The sequence below is a fragment of the Lampetra planeri genome, chromosome 32, assembly GCF_965212315.1.
Source record: "Lampetra planeri chromosome 32, kcLamPlan1.2.h2, whole genome shotgun sequence".
NCBI lineage: Eukaryota > Metazoa > Chordata > Hyperoartia > Petromyzontiformes > Petromyzontidae > Lampetra > Lampetra planeri.
The window spans coordinates 318979-340373 of NC_136138.1; the positions used below are offsets into that span (position 1 = coordinate 318979).

General features: G+C 46.2%; 2 protein-coding genes across 2 annotated transcripts in view; one reads left to right on the forward strand and one right to left on the reverse strand.

Moving 5' to 3' along the window:
* Positions 1–203: 203 nt before the first annotated feature.
* LRRC51 (leucine rich repeat containing 51) lies at positions 204–8643 on the reverse strand. The gene is made up of 4 exons (XM_078609389.1): positions 8340–8643; positions 4692–5038; positions 4266–4414; positions 204–3355 (listed from the first exon to the last, which is right to left on the reverse strand). The coding sequence occupies exons 1-4, from the start codon at positions 8446–8448 to the stop codon at positions 3229–3231; spliced, it is 732 nt and encodes a 243-aa protein (XP_078465515.1). The 5' UTR covers positions 8449–8643; the 3' UTR covers positions 204–3228.
* A 1296-nt stretch (positions 8644–9939) lies between these two features.
* NUMA1 (nuclear mitotic apparatus protein 1) overlaps positions 9940–21395 on the forward strand; it is a 32111-nt gene continuing 20655 nt past the window's right edge. The window contains exons 1-7 of the mRNA XM_078609390.1: positions 9940–10009; positions 11256–11313; positions 11912–11994; positions 17179–17258; positions 19923–20008; positions 20828–20908; positions 21215–21311. Of these exons, the coding sequence (XP_078465516.1) occupies positions 11275–11313; positions 11912–11994; positions 17179–17258; positions 19923–20008; positions 20828–20908; positions 21215–21311 (466 nt within the window). The 5' untranslated portion in view covers positions 9940–10009; positions 11256–11274. The remainder of the gene's footprint in view (positions 10010–11255; positions 11314–11911; positions 11995–17178; positions 17259–19922; positions 20009–20827; positions 20909–21214; positions 21312–21395) is intronic.

The following is a 21395-nucleotide window of genomic DNA, read 5'->3' on the forward strand; positions in this document are numbered from 1 at the left end:
GACTTACATTCAAAGATGTTTTTTTCGAACGGCGGGCGCTGCAATGCATTCTCTATGGCTTCCGGGAGGGCTCGCACTAACGTGCTTACGTCATCATACGTAAGCAAGTTTCATCCAACAATATTATTTGTCGCCACCTAGTGGAATCTTTAATAAAAGAAACTGAGTGGATTGTAATAATGAGTATAGAAACAAACAAGATGTATTGTAAGAGTCACTTTATTTTGCATTAATATTAAAGAAGTGAAGTTGCCTTTACATGCTTAAGCTGTTAATTTATCCATTGCATGGGTGGACCTTATCCTTATCAATCATCCAGACATTTGCCCCCCGAGAGATTTTGCAGGAGCCGCCACTGGCTCTAGATACCAGTGGTCAACATTGGCCTACCAGTAGAGAATCTGGTCTGCACCATAAAATAAAAAGCCGTGATACCAGGGTCTTTAAATACAATTAGCACTGCATTTATTACTCATTTTAGCTGGAGACACGTGGTCTTTTGACTTGAAAACTTCAACATATGTAGTTAATTAAAATATTCAAACATGATGCAAAGTCGTTGCATATTTACCATATACGGTACAATTCCTCTTAACTGCAATGCCCCGTCTAAGAGGCAATTCCTTTGGGCCGTCGAGTTGACGTCGGGCTCGTGTTACCTGAACCGCAGCGTCCCAAACTATATATAAATCACGGCTTTGTAGAAGTAATTTCGTTTTCCCAAACATCCTAACATAGGACCACAAGCCTGGCAATTGTGTTGCGCCAGTGCTTGCGGCCTTTCCGCTTGGCTATGGTTTCCTGCGCAATTGAATCGTTCTCTTTGTCCGAAAGTGAACAAAAAAACTGTGCGAGTTACGAATTCTACACTTTTATTTTACCGAGACGCTCCCATTATGCCCAACTCGTGTGTAGCCTCCTGTCAATGTGCAGGCATGTGTACGGCATAGCGCCTGCAATAGACATAGCGCTTAAGGGCCAAGAGGTGGTACAGCAAGTTCGGACTAATCTCCATCTGTTCCATCTGTATCAGATAGAGTTGCGTGGGTTGTCTCCAGGTGCTCCAGTTTCCTCCCACGTGTAAAGACATATGTAACACATATACAGAATATGCACACCCATGTTTTCAGTTTACATAAAGGATGCTAAATCAACAGTGATCAATATTATTAATATAAATGCCCAACTTTATCTGTGATGAATATGAACACTGCACTTCCCGTCGTTTTCATGCAGGGGGCGTTGCAAACCTACACGTCCCGTGCATGTGTTGCGCCGTAATAAGGCGCTGTGGGCAGCTGACCTGCCACCACGCTCACGGGCCGACAGGGGTAGGGGCTGAGGGGGATCCCCCCCACCACTTCCTAAGACCCCTTAAGATAAGAGCCTTCCCCCCCCCCCGTGACCAAAGGTTGACACCCCAGAGCCCCCAGGGGTGGGGGCTAAGACCCCTTAAGATAAGACCTTCTAGAAGATTCTAGGGGGGGGGGGGCATGAGGGGAGGGGTGACCCCGACCTGGGGATAAAAGGCCAGCCCTCGGGACGGTCAGGGCAGTATCCGCCAACTCAAGCCTAAAGACATCTGAAGATCTGGAGACTGGACTAAGCGACCCGGGGACCCTCAACCGTGGCTCTCGTGCAGCACGGGTTGAAGCAGAGCCGAGGTCGCTCGGACCCCCTGGGACCCTCCCTACGGCTCTCGCTAAGCCGGGGTTGAAGTGGTCCAGGGCGAGTCCCGGACCCTGGGTGGGAGGGTCGGTCCAGCCTCCCGCCGTCACAAGGGACCGGCGTGTGCGTAGCCCGGAGTGGGTAGGGTACGCTAGGAGGGAGGCTGTCTCTCCCTTAGACTATCGAGTGGAAGAGAGTAGTGTGTAACATAGTGTTACAGAGGGTTAAGAGTTGTTATAATAAACGCGTTGCCTCCGGCAGACGTCTCCGTGGTTAGTTCTAGAACACAACACATGTGTAATGGTGTTATTGGGCGAATGTACACCATCTCCGGGTGATAGCTACTAATTCTAGATTTGAAGCTTTCGTGACTGCAAGGATTCATACTCTTAGTTCTTTCGGTAAAGTCACGTAGGTAAAAATGAAATTAAAATTAATAAAAAATAAAAACAATAAAATCACGTTTCGGAGGCAACACAAGCGTCCGTCTTCAGGTGAAACTCTCACAGCAAAAAATCTGTATAGTCAGCCGGGAAAACGGATCCTGGAACGAATGGGCACAGCCCCCAAGTAGGGGGCCCCCAAGTAGGGGGCTGTGGGGGAATTATGTCACCCTTCCAGAACCTGGTGGAAGGTTCGGGAAGGGAGGCGTGGCTAGGGCGGAGCAAGCCACAGAGCAGGATAAAAGGCCGAACCCCGGGAGGGTTCGGGGAGTTGTGCCAGCTGAAGACAGAAGAGCCAGTGAAGACTGAAGACCGGCTAGCTAGGACCCTGACCTCCTCTGACCTGCCGTCCTTATCAGGGCCGGGCGGAGTGAGCCAGTGGTGCGACCTTGGAAGCCTCGGAGCCCGACGTCCTTATCAGGGCCGGGTCCGTGTGGCTGGCAGTCGAGACCTATACCTTGACTAGGGTCAGGTCTGCTAGCCTCCCCGAGGACCCTCTTAGCCGGAGGACCCGGGACCATAGCCTCTCTCTGTCTATGATGAATATCATGAACGCTTGAGAGAGAGAACGAGGCGATTCGGTGTTGATTTCCAGAATCGACTTGGCCCCCACCGACACGACTTTGCCATTTGTTTTGCGACGATGACAATTTCCCATTCTTCCCGCATACGCTATCACATTCAACAAGTTGCAGGGACAGACGTTCCATTACGTTGGTAAGCGCACAACTTTATCTATCTTTCTATGATGATTACTAGGTTGTTGGGGGGCGCCATAGGCGCCCCCAACAACCTAGTTATTAAATAATAGTTTGTCCCACAATGTACAACATTGAAATTAAAGTTAATTTGTTCTGTCACATTTCTATTTATACTAATGGTGATGTATAAAACATTTTCCTCTACATGCCTAAATATGCATATTTTAATGTTTAATGCTTTGTGGTATACTAGTGTTGATTTTAGAACCTAGGTTTTTGCTTTGAAATGTGTAAATGCGGTGAGCAATTGTTCAGATGTAGATTTATTGAGATCAACATTCCTTCCAGATTATCTTCGTGTCATCAGAATGAAGTGAGGTGTGCAAGTTCAAATATGTTGATTAGTCTTGCTGGTCTCATAGTTTTCGTTTGGAGTGCCGGGCACGGTTCATACTCCAGATCACAGCAGTCTGTCGATCCTGATTTGTCACAGCGCTGAAATCCAGAGATTTGAGAGAAGGCAGTGCTGATAGCACATAGTAGCTGCAACAAAGACATGCAGGGACAATAAATGAGTCATTTTAACATGTAGGCTTTCATGACCAATATTATTTATAATAAAGGCTTTTGGGTTAGATCGTGTAAGTATACATTTATCGTAACCCTCCACCACCAAACACAGCCAGTAAAGTTTGGCACGTAAACAACGCGCCAATTAGAGTACTAATTCAGCCCACCGGTGTGTTGGAGAGTAAATCCACAGCATTTATACGCACATGTTCTAACCCAAAAACCTTTATTATGAATAATAAATTAGTGCATTACATTTCGATTTAAAGCTTTCGCGACTGCAGGGATTCATCTTCTTGTTCATGAACACTGTTCATTGGAGCGCTGTCTTTCAGACAGCTCTGTCTTCACCTGAGGACGGCTGCTTGTGTTGTGGCAGAAACGTCGTGAGAATTTGATGTTTTATTTTTATTATTTTATTATTTCCCTTCTACGTGACTTTACCGAAAGAACCAAGAAGATAGTGCATTACAGTTTATCATATTTTACAATTAGTACATTTGGTATTCACGCAATTCTTATGACGCGAAGTTATCACGAAGCAAAGCGCTATGTTTCACAAAGTCTACAGTTGTTTAGTAGGAGGCGATGTTGCTACGTTCAATCCGAATTGAGTAATTTGCAGGTAATTATTTAAATTTAAAAAATTCTGGACCGTGACACTGGCACACAATGGCCTGCTCAAATCGAATGACCTCACGGGATCTTTAATGTCCACCGTGAGGCAGACGGCGTGAAGTATTTACCAGTCAATACAACAACAGTATTAATCACGGCGATTGCTGGATTAGAACTGCAAACCTCATCAACGAGCGGTCAAAGCGCTACTGCTGGACTGTGTCACGGCTCCGTTGTAAGCCGCGGATATTGTGTGTGCTGGTACCGGTAGTGGTTCTCCGTCTCGATTGGGTTCCCGTGCAGCGTTAGTGAACGGAGATGACGCAAGGGGACCAGGGTGCTGACATTGGAGAGCCGAGACACCGTGTTACCATGGAGATAGAGCACACGCAGCTCCTGCAGCTCACACAGCACCTGGCATATGGACGCACGGAGTCAGTGTGCCAAGTGAAGTGTCACACAGCACCTGGAGCATGAAGTTAGTGTGCCGAGTGAAGTGTCACACAGCATCTGGCACATGGACGCGCGAGGTAAATGTGCCAAATGAAGTGTCACACAGTACCTGGCGCACGGAAGCATGGAGTCTGTTTGCCAAGTGAAGTGTCACATAGCACCTGTGCGTGTGGACACATGGAAATCTTTCAGATCATCCTGTGTACTTTCTAAGGTGAAAGTGCATATCTGCACCTACTTGCGGAATGTCCGACAGTTGGTTGAAAGAAAGATCAATCCATGCCAGGGCAGAAGGCTGCTGAATCAGTGCCGCTGTCGTCTCCCAGAATCCTTCAAGGTTTGTCAGCGCATTGTTGTTCAAGCGCAGGGCCGTCACGTCATACTTGTGTTCACTCTGTGCGGTGTCTGTGCTTGGGGCCACGCTCGCATAACCAAGCGACCCGACTTCAGCAACGCGCATAGATGTTGTTCCACTTCCTGCCATAATCGCATCCTCAGTTTTGTGTTGACTTGGTGCCTTCACAGCATTGGCATTTCGCGCCTTTGCTTCCGCTGGCACACTCCGAGGATCTTCTGTGAGCAAGTCTGACAGCAACACGACACAAACAACACACTCCAAATAACGCCATAAATAAGGTAGGCATCAGTGCACACTACAACGCAAGGATAAAGGGGTATACAGTAAAACACGAATGAAAAAATAAACCCGTCACAAACTCAGCGGCTAACACCGACTGAGCAAAGTAAATTTCAACCGCGTGCAAAATAAAGAGCAACTGTGCACAACGAATAGCATAAGAAAGGTAAGTGGTAAATACAATAAGTAATAAGTAAATAAAAAGTAAAAAAAGAATTTGCTTGGCACTCCAACTTCATTACCAGATCAATGTAAAATATTTGTCTAGAACCAAACATAAATAACGAATTTTTCTGCAATCTTGCTTATGTTGTTGCTTATCATAGTATTCAGCGGCAAAATAACGGAACGTACTATTTGGTGCATTCCTATTTTTGTGTCATCTGAAGACTGCTTAGCCTCAGTGAATATGCATGCTTCATATGAACCTTATGGCGGGACCCCGGGGTCCCATAAGCCCCCGGCTCTCGCATAAACATTTTCATGTAAACAAAAACTTTGATTTTTCACCAATGGGTTTGTAGGATGGTGGCAAGTGTTGTCTTAAAAGTGTTGTCTTGTTAAACTATGCCTTTACAACTGAAAACTACTTACTTGCAGTACCTCTATTTAAATACACTATCGAAAAAATAATTTACACCCCTCTGTCAATCATCGCGTTTCTAAGTGTGGATTTGTGAACACACTTTATAAACAGTACATAAAATAGCACGCGTTTTCAAGGCGCTGTTCATGTTGTAACAAGCGTTTACAGTATACCAATGTTACTCTACAGAGTAGTGGGTCGCCGCTCCTCTTATCCGCATTGTGGGGACTTATGGCTTAACCGCAAAAAAACCCTATCTGCACAGATGCATAAGGACAAGAGAAGTATTATCAAACAGGAGGAATTAACTGTGCAACGCATCTCATCTGTTAAATATCCACAGGTAATAGGATTGTCATCGATTGATCCTGGCTGCAGACATTGGTAGGTCACAAATAATAATGAAGATAAGAGAGCAGTTTCACTGTATTATGCATACCGTTATGACAAATAAAGGACTTAAGTCGTGTAGGCAGTTTGAGCAGCTTTGGATACGACTTATGATCCTGCCCATACCCGAGCATGGAGTACATGGAGTGCATTCGCTTGTTCAGCTCTTCTGCGCATTCGTCCTCGCTACGCTTGGACGACACGACATGACAACAGAATGATCCGCGCCTGGTGGGTCGCGGCGTTTATGTGCGTGGTGGGACGGAGTCGCCAAAAATAAATTACGATTTTGACTTCCGTTTATTCGGGACCCCGGGGTCTCGCCATGAGGTTCATTATGCTCAAGCTGTGAGGAGTTGTCCTGGCAGTGGGGTATTATTATAATTAGTACTGTACTGGTTGAGAAGAACCCATGGCTTTGCAATGGATATATCTATATACTGTATATATAAAAGGGAAATTTGTGAATATGTGTGTCTGCTCGAAATGTTTAGCATACTTCCCGACATGTAACAAACATGTGGGTAGTTTCCAGACTGTACACAATGCAAAAATATTCTCAGGTTTTTTTTCGGTAAAGTCACGTAGGTAAAAACATTAAAATTAATGAAAGTAAAATAAAACAAAACAAAATAAGAGAAGTATTATCATTAATTTTAATGTTTTTACCTACGTGACTTTACCGAAAAAACCTGAGAATATGAATCATTGCAGTCACGAAAGCTTCAAATCTAGAAACAATGCAAAAAGTATAAAAATAGACTTTTGTATCTTTTTTTTTGGGGGGGGGGCGCAATAATGGTTATTTTGCACGGCAAGTGAGCGGTCACGTCACCCGCATGCGGCAGCGTTACGCAGTGTGCCTGCTGACGTCACCCCCCCCAACCCTCCGCGTAGGCCCTGTATCCCGCTCAAAGCGCGGCGAGAATCGATATCTGGTGAGCGTTTGTGGTATCGATTAAACGCGAATACAACCTTAGATTCCTTTGTTTGATTTAAAGAATCGAATCTTGGCGCGCGAGCGTAAGTTTTTATTTCCACCGCGCGTTGGGTTTTATTTGAATTAATGAGGTAATGATCAACGTTTTATTTTCATTTGTATATGTTATGTTTTAAGTTTTGAGAAGTTTTTAAATATATTTTCCCCCCGGGCAACGCCGGGTACTTCCCGCTAGTATAAAATATAAGATTGCTGTTATTTCCATACTCTTCTCACAATCCTGTACCATACTCGGGAACTAAAATTGATCTACCTTTTTACGAAATAAAATGCCAAGACAATACGTATTATGATGTGTTTTTTTATATTCTGTAGGATTTAAAGATTATTCTGGCAAAAAAATCCACTAATTCAGAAGTTGGAGCTTACGTAAATGAACCGTCTTATGTATTCGTTACCCCAAACTCTTTGGTGTCGCTATCACTGTCGTGTTATGTCTTCCAAACTTCTATCACCGTTTAAACTCAATACTTGTTACACGGAAGATCCCGTTAAGACGGTTTAACCCAGCAAGCTTCGGTAGCAACCGCCCGCAGCAGCCACTAACTACAGAGCGACTTATGGGACCGTTTGTGTCAACCAAACACCAAGCAAACTAATAGATGTGTGTTTACATGTTATACCACAAGCACGTGTGGTTAATGCGGACTTAATTCCTCGCAAAAGATACCTATTTGACGTTTGAACATCTTAACACCTCAATCTTGATTTGAAGCTTTCGTGACTGCAGGAATCCATACTCTTTGGTTCTTTCGGTAAAGTCACGTAGGTAGAAAATAACAAATCTTAACACCTATTTATTGCCAGAATGGGTGACACCTATTCTTATTTTTCAAACAGAGCTACCGTTGGGCTGGAGAGAAACCACAGCCAGCCAGGAAACTCGAGGCATCAACAATTTGTAAGAATACAATACTTGTACAATAAATGGACTTTGCCGACCGAATAAAGCCTCGCTGAGTCTGGTGCCTCTTTTCAGGAGGGTCTTGCCTTGTGATTGCAGCAGCAGGGGGCGATGTTGCTGCGGTGTGGAATACCAATCGAGTGATTTGCTGGAAATATATTTCAGCATTAGATGGTTTGGCCAAACACAGTTACACTCTTTATGTATTTTTATGACAGGAAACCAGAGTACACACGTTGCAACCCCACGCGGAACAGGGGGGAAAGCACACAAACTCTACACAGAAAGGGGCCCAAGTCGGCAATCTAACCCAGGTGCTTCTCGCTACGAGTTGTTACCACTGCGTCGCCACCCTGCCGCCTCGTGTACCTTCCATGGCGGTGATGCAGCGAAATGAGAAGTCCAGCGTGGCGCCACTGGCGCCCTTGCCGCCTCTCTGGGTGGTGGCGGCGGCGGCGGCGGACATTGCGTCCGACATCTGCGAACACGCTCCAAAGGAGACCACCCGCGCCTCGTATCCCCGTGCACCTGCCTCCCGGCGACCCTCCCCACTCGCCCGCCCGCTCTCTTCCCGCGTGTCTTGTACCACGCGTTGCCGTGGACACCGCGTCCTCGATTGGCGGAAACAAACCTCCCACGTGACCCCCCAAAGGAAAATATCCGTTGCTATGGATCCGTCACGTGCCGCGATTCCCACCCCATCGTCCCCCCACCTTACCCCCCTCTGCGCCCCCCCGTTCCCCCAATCGCCCCCCCCCGGTCCTCCTTCGTTCCCCCTACCCCCCCCCGTTCCCCCTACCGCCCCCCCCCGTTCCCCCTACCGCCCCCCCGTTCCCCCTACCGCCGCCCCCCCGTTCCCCCTACCGCCCCCCCCCCGTTCCCCCTACCGCCCCCCCCCCCGTTCCCCCTACCGCCCCCCCCCGTTCCCCCTACCGCCCCCCCCCGTTCCCCCTACCGCCCCCCCCCGTTCCCCCTACCGCCCCCCCCCCGTTCCCCCTACCGCCCCCCCCCCCCGTTCCCCCTACCGCCCTCCCCCCGTTCCCCCTACCGCCCTCCCCCCGTTCCCCCTACCGCCCCCCCCCCGTTCCCCCTACCGCCCTCCCCCCGTTCCCCCTACCGCCCCCCCCCCGTTCCCCCTACCGCCCCCCCCCGTTCCCCCTACCGCCCCCCCCCCCCGTTCCCCCTACCGCCCCCCCCCGTTCCCCCTACCGCCCGCCCCCCCCGTTCCCCCTACCGCCCCCCCCCGTTCCCCCTACCGCCCCCCCCGTTCCCCCTACCGCCCCCCCCCCGTTCCCCCTACCGCCCCCCCCCCGTTCCCCCTACCGCCCCCCCCCGTTCCCCCTACCGCCCCCCCCGTTCCCCCTACCGCCCCCCCCCCGTTCCCCCTACCGCCCCCCCCCGTTCCCCCTACCGCCCCCCCCCCGTTCCCCCTACCGCCCCCCCCCCGTTCCCCCTACCGCCCCCCCCCCGTTCCCCCTACCGCCCCCCCCCCGTTCCCCCTACCGCCCCCCCCCCCGTTCCCCCTACCGCCCCCCCCCCCGTTCCCCCTACCGCCCCCCCCCCCCCGTTCCCCCTACCGCCCCCCCCCCCCCGTTCCCCCTACCGCCCCCCCCCCCGTTCCCCCTACCGCCCCCCCCCCGTTCCCCCTACCGCCCCCCCCCCGTTCCCCCTACCGCCCCCCCCCCCCGTTCCCCCTACCGCCCCCCCCCCCGTTCCCCCTACCGCCCCCCCCGTTCCCCCTACCGCCCCCCCCCCAGTTCCCCCTACCGCCCCCCCCCCGTTCCCCCTACCGTCCCCCCCCACGACTGCTCGTCACGTGACTCGTCACGTGCGCGCGTTGTGTGCTCTCACTCCCCTCCCACACACTTCTCATTAGCCCCGAGCCGCGTTTCCCCGGCCAATCACGGCGCTGTTGTTCTCGCGCGGCTATTGGGTCAACTTCGGTGACGTCGCGTGCGGCGAGCCAATGAGGAGGCGGCGTTGAGGCAGTCGTTGGCGTTTGAAAATAGGTTGGGGCCAACGGCGCGCGCGGTGTTGCGGTGAGAGGCCGGACGGTACCTCACAAATTACACTTTTTATACTCTTTATACACAAACATTAAACTATACCACATATACACCGTGTACCCGCGTTAGTCTGTTATACTATTGTACTGTTACAATAGATAAATTGTACACATTGTATATCAGATACACTCTGTCTTCCGTGTTACACTGTACACTATATACATTATACAGTACTGTGTACACGTTACACTATATACATAATACAGTACTGTGTACACGTTATACTATATACATTGTACTGTACTGTGTACACGTTACACTATATACATTGTACTGTATTGTGTACACGTTACACTATATATGATACTGTACTGTGCACACGTTACACTATATGCATGAAATGTACTGTGCACACATTACATTATATACACTATATAATACTGTGTACAAGTTACACTATATACAGTATACGATACAAGTTGTATATTAGGTACACAAAGTCTTTCCCGTGTTACACTACAGTATATACATTATACTTGTGTACTAACCCAGCTGAAATCTGTGCAGAGCAGCCTATGTCCAGCCAGCCCTGGGATAGTTAGAGTTAAAACATGTCACTATGTACAAGTTTCCGAATAAGTATGCTTATCAGTCTGTGATAGTGCATTGCGATGAGTGTCACTGGTACCAGCAGTGTCAAGATCGGCCTCTGGAGAAGGTTCGTGAAGGACGATACCTGGCATTTGGAGGCAGTCGCCCTCCAACAACAACAGAGGACAGAGGAGCGACGCTCACAACAACGAGCAGAGCGCCGGGCGATTAAAACGCAGAGAGTTGGCAGTGGGGAGCAGAGTTTGGGTCATCTGCCAGTCATCTCAGTCGGTGAACCCATGGCACCTGGGTCTGTCCCGCTTGTGCCATGCCTATCGCATGGCACAAGCGCCGTCGTAATGTCCACCGCCCCTTTGTGGTGAACGGCGACTGTTTTCAAAAGTCGTGTGAAATATCTCGCAGAGCCGCTCTCTCACCGACCAACAGGGTCGCACTGTGTTCCAAGTGGATTATTGTATCGGGACACGACACGATTGCGCAGCGGAAATACAACAATTGGGCAACAGACCAAACATGTTTAAATTAATTAAATAATGAACTATTAATGCACTTTGATGTTGGCTTTACTCGGGAAATACACTTCTGATTATATCAACAGTGCGAGTAGGGGCATTGTGTTCATTCAACGTGTACCAACCATAAACCTTCCCCTGGTGTCTCTTTGCAGCGTGCTTTATTGTTTCAAAATGGTTAACGGACGAAAATCTGCAGCTCTTATTAGTTGGGTGAGTCCACTTATTCGCAAGTTTTATTTTTTCAAGTATGAACTTGATCGACATTTTAAAATGTTGCACCCACACTTCTCGGATGCCGTGGCATTCCAGTCACATTAAAGCCAACTGCTTTAGAACTGATGATGTGAGTCGTTGAGGTTAGGAAATGTTTGCCAGGGCTGTATATTGTCACGCAGTTTGTTCAATGCTGTGCTCGACTGTTTTCAGTACAACCATGGGATAGAGTATATAATGGAAAACACCCAGGAATCTCAAAGGGTCATGTACACCATAGAGACTTGGATAAGGCAGGTGTTATGGTTTAGCTTGGATATTGGAGATTTTGCCAGTTTTATATTTTGCCAGTTTTTTACCTGGTTATTTCGGTAAAGTCACGTAAGTATACAAATAAAATAAAACAAAAAATAATATTTCACGAAGTTTTGATTGCAACACAAGCGGATGACCTCAGGCGTGATATATTATTTTATTTTTATACCTACGTGACTTTACCGAAAGAACCAAAGAGTATGGATTCCTGCAGTCACGAAAGCGTCAAATCAAGATCAATATGCATTTTAACCCACATTTACCATGCTACGTCATGCAGGTGAACTGCATGTGTGCAGAGAAAACGGAGAGCCTCTGGGATCTCAAAGACCTGTCCACCTACCTGCACATCATACAGACCATGTAAGCAATTGCATTGGTCACTGAAACATTTTGTATGTCGTGGATTATTATTAAATTACAGTTGTACTCCTTTGTGAAGGACCCATGTACATTTTTTAAGTAAACTTTATAAGTATTTTTTTTTATAATTTCATGTTTGTAGTCTCTGCTGCACACAGGGGAGCCGTAGTGTCGCGGTTATCACGCTGCGCTACGAACTCAGCAACCCAATTTCGATTTCGGTTCAAAGGGTCAACACCAGTGACGAATATCTGAACCAGTCCTGGGCCTCCCCTTGGTTGATCGAGCGTGTGTAAAGGCGGTTAGGCATGGTGCTGGCCACCCACCTTATCGTGTGACTTGTCAGTCTTCTTAGGTGCTCGTTAAAACTAATCGCCCCTTAAAGATCGTGAATGTTATGCAGGGAATTTTTTTTCTGCAAGACACAGCATCTCAAAAACCTCGACTAATGACAACAAATTGTACCATGTTGTTTACCGGTACCAATTTCTCGACGTCTCTCAAACCGACACATTGGGCCCAATTGATGTTTTTTTCTGTAAAAAAAAGCATATTTTTGTAGTGGGTATAAAACTTGTGGAGACTTCTCTCTTCTGGAGGCATCACGTTTATTATAACGTAACAATAACACAAAGGGGTACGGCCCCTTCCACCCGATACTTAGGGAGATATTCCTCCGGCTAGCCTATCTATCGCTGGCTAGGCCTCGGCAAGGTAAGGTAATTTACCATTTTTACCGGGTAAAAGGGTAAAGGTGTCGACATGCCAAGGGGTAAGGTAAAGGGTAGGGTAAAGGTAGCTCGGAAGAATTACCCGGTAGGGTAAAGGTAGCGCGAAGTATTACCCAGTAAATACGGTACCTTGTTTACCGCTAAAAGTTCTGTGGCGCACTCCGTGGCCTCCATTTAATAAGCAATGTTTAAAAAAAACTGTTTTAAAACACGCTTTTATGAAATGTACTAGTAATGGCAGAACTCCACCACTCCAGGAATGGCCCCGAAGCTTGCCATAACGTAAGGGACCGTGGCCAATTATAGCCAACGTCAGGTGACCGTGGACAATTAGACCCAAGCCGAAACATAACATATAAAAAATAATATTACAAAACATATATTTTTTATGATAGAATATAGTGTTGTCATCAGTATGACATAAGTATACAAAGTTTGCAGTCGATACCAGATTGGGAAGTGGGTTAAAATTTAGTTACAAGATTTGAGGATACAACACCGACAACACTGACAACAACAACGACAAGCGTGTAAAATTGGAATCATCGAGAGTATTCTATATGAATAAAGCGCTCTACCTAGCATTTACCATTATAAACCTTTTTCATGTGTAGTAGTACCCCAGTAATTACCCTGTAATCGGGTAATTTGTATGGGGTAAGGGTAAACGGTAGGGTAAAGGTAGGCTTGTTGCTTTCTAACTTTTACCTTACCTGCTAAAGGGTAAAATGTAGGGTAGAGTGATTGTATTGTGGTAAGGTAAAGGTAAGCTTGGTTTTTTTACATTTTAACTTTTACCTTACCTTGCCGATGCCTATCACTGGCTATGCTCTAGCCTCTTCACTGGTTAAGCTTTTGGCCCGACCCTAGCCAGGTTCAGCCCTTTGGGCTCTTCACTTCGGGTCTTCAAGGTGGCAGCTCCAGGGTGGCTCTTGAGTTTTCAGGTGAACGACGACTGCCGGACCCGTTCAGGGGACCGTCTTTTATACTGTATTCTGGCTCACTCTGCCCCTAGCCATTCCTCCCTTCTGGAACCGTCTGGAAGGGCCTGGGGAGTGACGTTATCCCCCAGCCCCCTTCCTGGGGGTCTGAGGGTTTGTACCTGTGGTCCCGAGCTGCCTTAGAGTTACCTTAGCCCAACGGCCTGACTCATCACCCTTAGATTCCCTTCTCCTCCCTGTTGACTCGAGGCCGTTATTACACGCTACAAGTAGTGGCAATCGTCTACAGCTTTCAACTATGCCGCTACACATTTATTGCTCAACTCCGGTTTATCACACAAACTCAGGGTCTTCATCACAGTGACTTTTTGGCTAACCATTGAACAAAGACGGTCATCACATCGTGCTCTTTCAGATGTGTTTATGTAGCTATCTGTAATGCGCTTCCTTCCGATATTAGGAAGCCACTGGTGCTATTCACTTCTGAATGTAATTAGAAAACGAATTTCTTTAGAACTGCTTTTTGTGTTTAGTTTTTTGTCCTTGGCTGAAATGCGCTTTAGACCAGGACGTGAATCAGGTTTCCCAATGGGCCGTGTTATTGTCGTTCTGTATGTGTGCTTGTGTGATTTTTTTTCTTGTCTCCTCGGGAATGAGCGGTGGTGAAGTGGATCGTTGAGTTTGTTACAATCCTGGTCACCTGTATTCGATTCCCAGCCATAGAGAAGTAGTAGTGAGTGATATCTGATCCATGCCTGTTAGTGATTAGCTGCACACATATTATGTACATTATAAATCAGGCTTATTCTTATTAAAGTAAAATAAATTGCTCCCAATTTTGAGTGTCCAATATAAAAACATGTATTTAAAAGTTTTGTAGTTATGGGCATAGATTCTAGATTTGAAGCTTTCGTGACTGCAAGGATTCATATTCTTAGGTTTTTTCGGTAAAGTCACGTAGGTAAAAATTTAAATTAATAAAAGTAAAATAAAATAAAAATCACGACGTTTCGGAAGCAACACATGCTTCCGTCTTCAGGTGGAACAGTCACAGCACGATAGCTGTATCAAGTGAGAGAATTTACAGGAAAACCGTGTTTTGATATATACTGGTTAAGGGTGGGAGGAGCCAAGGTAGGCCCTGAATATTATTTATGTGAGGTTCGGTGCAGCTGAAGCACGCTGTTAGGAATGAGCCTTTGTTGTGTTAACTAGGTGCGGATGATGTAAAGGTGCAAGTAAAAGGGACAAAGCATTTTTGTTATGTAGAGATGATGCGGTTTAACTCGCTGCCAGGAAATTAGTCTTTGTTGTGTAGAATGGTTGACTGAGCCTATTATTATGTAGAGGTGGTGCGGTTTAGCTCGCTGCCAGGAAATTAGTCTTTGTTGTGTAGAATGGTTGACTGAGCCTATTATTATGTAGAGGTGGTGCGGCTTAACTCGCTGCCAGGAAATTAGTCTTTGTTGTGTAGAATGGTTGACTGAGCTTATTGTTATGTAGAGGTGGTGCGGTTGAAATCGCTGCCAGTAATGCTCCAAATATGTGTAGTTAAATATTTTTTGCATGGTTAACAACATCTTTCCAATGATTACTAAGTTTGTACCCATCATCACGGTTGAAATTATGTCTGTGTTTGTATATTTGGATGGCCTCGTGTACAAACCTTTGATGGTAGCCAGGAGGCTTGCAGAGCACCTTAGTCTCGGTATAGAGAATTTCATGAGAGCCCACAGCGTTGTAGCAATGATCGGCAACGGCGGAAGAATCCGTTTTTCCGTGTTTCAGATCTGACTTGTGCTCGCGGACACGATCAGAGATATGACGTTTCGTTTCTCCAATGTAGCAATCACCACAACTGCAACTCAGTTTGTAGACTCCAGGGTATTGTAAGTCAGGAATGACATCTTTCACAGATGGAATTAGATCACGGATTTTATGTACTGTACTGAATCGGACTTGAATCTTATGTTTGTTTAGAATTTTGGAGATCTTTTTGGTCACGCCTGCTATGTATGGTAACGTGACAGTTTTGATCGGAGTTTCATGTGGCTGTTTCTGTATGGTGGGAGAAACAGCTTGGCGGATGGTGCGGTCAGAGTATCCGTTCATCCTGAGGGCCCGATGTACAAAACTGTCACGTTACCATACATAGCAGGCGTGACCAAAAAGATCTCCAAAATTCTAAACAAACATAAGATTCAAGTCTGATTCAGTACAGTACATAAAATCCGTGATCTAATTCCATCTGTGAAAGATGTCATTCCTGACTTACAATACCCTGGAGTCTACAAACTGAGTTGCAGTTGTGGTGATTGCTACATTGGAGAAACGAAACGTCATATCTCTGATCGTGTCCGCGAGCACAAGTCAGATCTGAAACACGGAAAAACGGATTCTTCCGCCGTTGCCGATCATTGCTACAACGCTGTGGGCTCTCATGAAATTCTCTATTCCGAGACTAAGGTGCTCTGCAAGCCTCCTGGCTACCATCAAAGGTTTGTACACGAGGCCATCCAAATATACAAACACAGACATAATTTCAACCGTGATGATGGGTGCAAACTTAGTAATCATTGGAAAGATGTTATTAACCATGCAAAAATATTTAACTACACATATTTGGAGCATTCCTGGCAGCGATTTCAACCGCACCACCTCTACATAACAAAAAGCTCAGTCAACCATTCTACACAACAAAGACTAATTTCCTGGCAGCGAGTTAAGCCGCACCACCTCTACATAATAATAGGCTCAGTCAACCATTCTACACAACAAAGACTAATTTCCTTGCAGCGAGTTAAACCGCATCATCTCTACATAACAAAAAGGCTTTGTCCGTTTTACTTGCACCTTTACATCATCCGCACCTAGTTTACACAACAAAGGCTCATTCCTAACAGCGTGCTTCAGCCGCACCGAACCTCACATAAATAATATTCAGGGCCTACCTTGGCTCCTCCCACCCTTAACCAGTATATAATAAAACACGGTTTTTTCTGTAAATTCTCTCACTTGATACAGCTATCGTGCTGTGACTGTTCCACCTGAAGACGGAAGCTTGTGTTGCTTCCGAAACGTCGTGATTTTTAATTGACTTTTATTAATTTTAATTTTTTACCTACGTGACTTTACCGAAAAAACTTAAGAATTATGGGCATAGACTCAACTATTTGCCAATTTCTGCTTTGCAGCCCAGAACATAAGTTTGCATCAATTAATGAATCGCTCGTGGCAACTATATTTTTGCACCTTTTATCCTTCAGTGTTCATCTATATATTATTGATAATACTTTCATTTTATATAGAGTCATTCATGCCAACAACATCCCACAACGCTGCATTTGTGGGTCGTCTACGTGTGTAACCTTCAACAAGGGGTCTTAAACCTAAGAAACCTGTGAAACTGCTCATGTGTTGTCGACATGAGCAGGAGCTTGCTTAACCGGACTTACCTCAACACCCTGTAAAGGGCAACTTAGGATGTTTGTCTTTTGCATTTGTGTGAGCAGAAAGGCCAGTGTGGATGTAAAACCGCTGCTGAAGAGTTCAGAATATGAAAAAGGAAATTACATAAGGGAATTCTTGCATCGTAAGTGGTACAAACACATGTGCATACATGATTCACCTGCCGACACGCGACCGGATGATATTGGATTGGGGCCACCGGTGGACGGTGGACGGGGGACACTGGGCGGTCACATGGTATAAAATAGCCTTCGGGAAAGAGCTCGAGAGATCTAGAAGGTGGGCGGGGTGAGGGGCGGAGCCAGCCCCAGCCCAGGCCGATATAACAGGGGCCCCGTGAGGGGCTAAGGGTTCTCCGGGTTGCTGGTGAAGAAGATCCACGACAGGTTAAAGAAGCCTCTAGTCACGCGGTCCGGGACCCAGCTTGTGGTCCGGGCCGGGATAGCGAACCGTGTCTAGTTTTGCCGTAGCGTGGCTAGATGGGCATTCAACTCCCAAGTGTAGGTTGTGTTATGGTATGTTGAGTTGGTGAAATAAATAGTGTTGCTCCCAAGACAATGTTTGCGACTCCGTTGGACTCACTACACATGCAAAGGCGGTGTTAGTTACCAAAGCGGAAATGTGTGCACGCTCACCAAAGTCCAGTAACACCCCGATGTACGCCTGCCTGCTTTACGTACTTTCGCTATAACGTACTCAACTTATTGATACCCATTTCCATTTTACGTGCTGTGACCGTTCTCCTATAACACGTCTTTTCATAATGTGAATTTGATATAATGCGATGACTGTATTATGGAACAAAATTTTTCGTAGCGTGGAGTGCGAATTGGAAATAACGCGATCGAGCGAACAGAACTATGTCGTGCGAGTAGGAATAAGCAGTTGTACGACTGGCTTGTCCATTGCATCACACAAAGCGGGATGCTGCTGGATGCTTCCCACACGCCTTAGTCTTTGTTCAACCTGCATATGCATCTCGCGTGTTTTCGTGGACTGTGCTTGATCCCACATTTATCATAACGCGATTATTCTATAACGCGGTGTTCTTCAGGGAACGTACCTACCGTGTTATGGGACAACGGACTGTACTCTAGGTTTACGAATTTAATCTTTAAGCCCCACATTTTTTATGCTCCACAGCTAACATTCAGGTGGCAGATGTCCTGAGGTGCCCAAGCGTTAGCGTCCCTGACTGGCTATAGTCAATTTCGTGTCTACTCTATTCATACATTTTTTTCCCACATACCGTATTCATGGTGACTATTATTATACAAGTGTAAACTATTTTTACATAATAAACAACTAAAATTACATGTAGTAAATAGATAAGGTAATATCAATAATATATACGCTTTCCACACTGATGGTTGTACAGTATAGATGCGCAATGGGTTACTAAGTATCCTCTGTTTCGGTACTGTACCGGGTTATCGATCCACCAAAAAATCTTTGATGGAACTACTTTCAGTTTACGTTCTGGTTTTCAGGAACGCATCCTGGGCATAAACCGGGGTATGTCTGTAAATGGTCTGCAGAAGCACAAATCGTGCAACTGAATCATGATAGGAATATATTGAAAATATGAATTTAATTTGGTGAGCCTGTAGATGCTTTACGTGTTGTGGCAACTTAAAAAATATGTTATATCGAATGCAACCAAGTTCTCCACAGCTTACAGTTTCGCAGAGCTGATATAGTTTGTGCACGTTTAAAATTACTACTTAAGATAACTCGACCATCGGGCCATTGCCGGTATTTTTAAATGGCCCAAGTCGTGTGCACCTTCTGAATGTTGTAGGAAATGTAGCAGTTGCTGTAGTCAGTAGAGTACTGACTTGTATATACAAGCGTGAGGGAGCCGAGAAATGATTTGATTTCACCGTAACACAACACAATGTTACCTCAATGTTGAGAAGGAAATTCCTTGTATGGGGTATGAAGACAAATCAGCAATTAAATTAGCAATCTACATGATGGGACCTCCTTTGCCAGTACCAAAATATGATAATGGGTTTTTCTCATTTTTTCTGGCAACAAAACAGCTGTTTAGATGTTAAAACACCAAACTGAAACCTTTTACAAGGAATCTATTATCATAAATGAGCAATGCGAAGGTGATTATATCTGTACATTAAATTGCCAAACGCTCTGGTCTCTATAATGCTTGACGAGAGCAGAAAGAAATGTATCTGCAGGCATGCTGGCTGCAAGTGAGTGTAAGTGCTGCCAGATGCTCTTGGTGCAGCAGGAGCTGGGGAAGATCCGTTCATTTGTGGTGGGCAGCATCATTAGAGCTCCCAAGTACTATTGTGCCTGCTTGGGCAGACTGTTCCAGTTCCTGCATGATATTTTATTTTTTAAACACAGTTTATGAACACCAGACCCTGAGACCCAAAATGTCAAGTGGAGTTCACACATTTCTTGCATTGAGCAGGGTTATAAGAGCTTGGGAAAAGAGACAGTGGGATGAAATTGCAAAGTGGATTCGTGTGAGGGAAGAAGCAGAAAGATGTGTTGTAGCCTGCGGTGTGGTGAGCGAGTGTGGTGGTGGAACACAGTATGGATGAGACAACAGTCTCATTCCACCCATGTTGAGACTGAGTCCTCAACATGGGTGGAATCAATTATTGAAATTCACAGGAACTTTAACCATGGTAGTCGCGATAGAGGTCAACTGACCACTCTTGAGCGAGTGGATAGCGTGAATGTATGTTTTGTATAATAGCTCATCATGGATTCTGGTGCCATTTAAATATGGTGATTTTTACCTTGTGTGGCCATGCAGAGTTCTTCCAAAAGAATGCTTGTCTCCAGACAGTGGATTGGGATGCACTAACAGTGGGTGAGCACGTGGAATTGGAGCTGGCTAAGGCAAGTCATTCACACACTCATTAGGAATTCTACTGAAGAGGTGTGCTTACAGAATCGCATGGGTAGACAGTAGCAGTACAGCGAGGGGATTAATTTCAATCTAATCCATCTGTACGGGGATTGATTATTTATCCTCTTCACAGTTGTGGGTTTTCTCCGGCTTTTCCGGTTTCCTCCCACATGTATAATCACACGTTATTGGAGTTGGCTAAACATCCTAATAGAGTAGTTCCTCGGTTAACATCTTTAATCTGTTCCACGTAAACTACTGTTAACTGAAATAACTTAATCGAGTATATAAATATCACCGAGTCTGCAACAGAGCTGTTTCTACTGGCAAAACAGAAAACATAATTTAAACAAAGTCAGTGGAGGTCTTAACGCTTGTAAATGGATGTCGCTGATTGGCAGAGGGCATGGCTCAGCCCCGATTATGAGCACTCAGATTGGCGGAAATTGGTGCTGTGTGCATGACCTAAACATACAATAAATCAAAATTTTTACGTTAGTCGAAACCATGGGGGTGCAATGGGAGGCGAAACGTTAACCGAAACTATTAACCGATGCCACTTTTAACTGAGGGACTGGTTTCTTGCACCTCCACGTGGAATTTACGCATCATAAATTCTACAGTGTTGGGAAATGCAGTACTCTTACCTTGAGCAGGTACAGTATAAGCTAGTTACCTCATCAACAGTCTTTGGTCGGATGTTTTGGTTACATTATAATTGCCCTTTGTTTTACTTTAGCTGCGATTTCATATATGCTGGCCCTCCTGGAAGCATTCTTTTAGCTGAGAAATTTGCTGTCATGTTTCAGCTGACGGTGGCATTCCTGTGCTGCGCTGTGGTGAGCACGGAGATTCAATCGCGCATGAAGTTCCTTGACCCAGATACGCAGGTACAAATGCCATGGGGCACTGCCTCAGCCTGCCTTTTGTGGATTCTGTGGCTCACGGCTGATATCGCATCACCCAGTATGCCAGATATTCCCCATAACTGGAAAGGCTCTCTCCTCGCTTAATCCGGATTCAGAAGGATTTGCCGTATTGTCTATGCAGGGTGCGACACCACCAAAAAAGAGCCCATTCTTGTTACGTGTACTGGCTGGAAATTTTCAAGATGCTCATGTTTGTACATGAATGTATGTACGTGTGAGCTTTTATGCATGCTGGTGCATGACTGTGTGTGCGTGCCCATCCCCCAGATCCAGCTCCATGAAATTCTAAAGTTTGTGATGGACAATGAGGAGAGTCCTCAACTACAGGTCAACCTTGAGCTGCTGCTCAACGTGGGCTGTGTGGGTAAGCAGGGTAGTCTCGCTCACACGATACCACCGAGTGGCTTACGCATCCAAAGTGAACGCACGTTCACAATTCTGAAGCTCG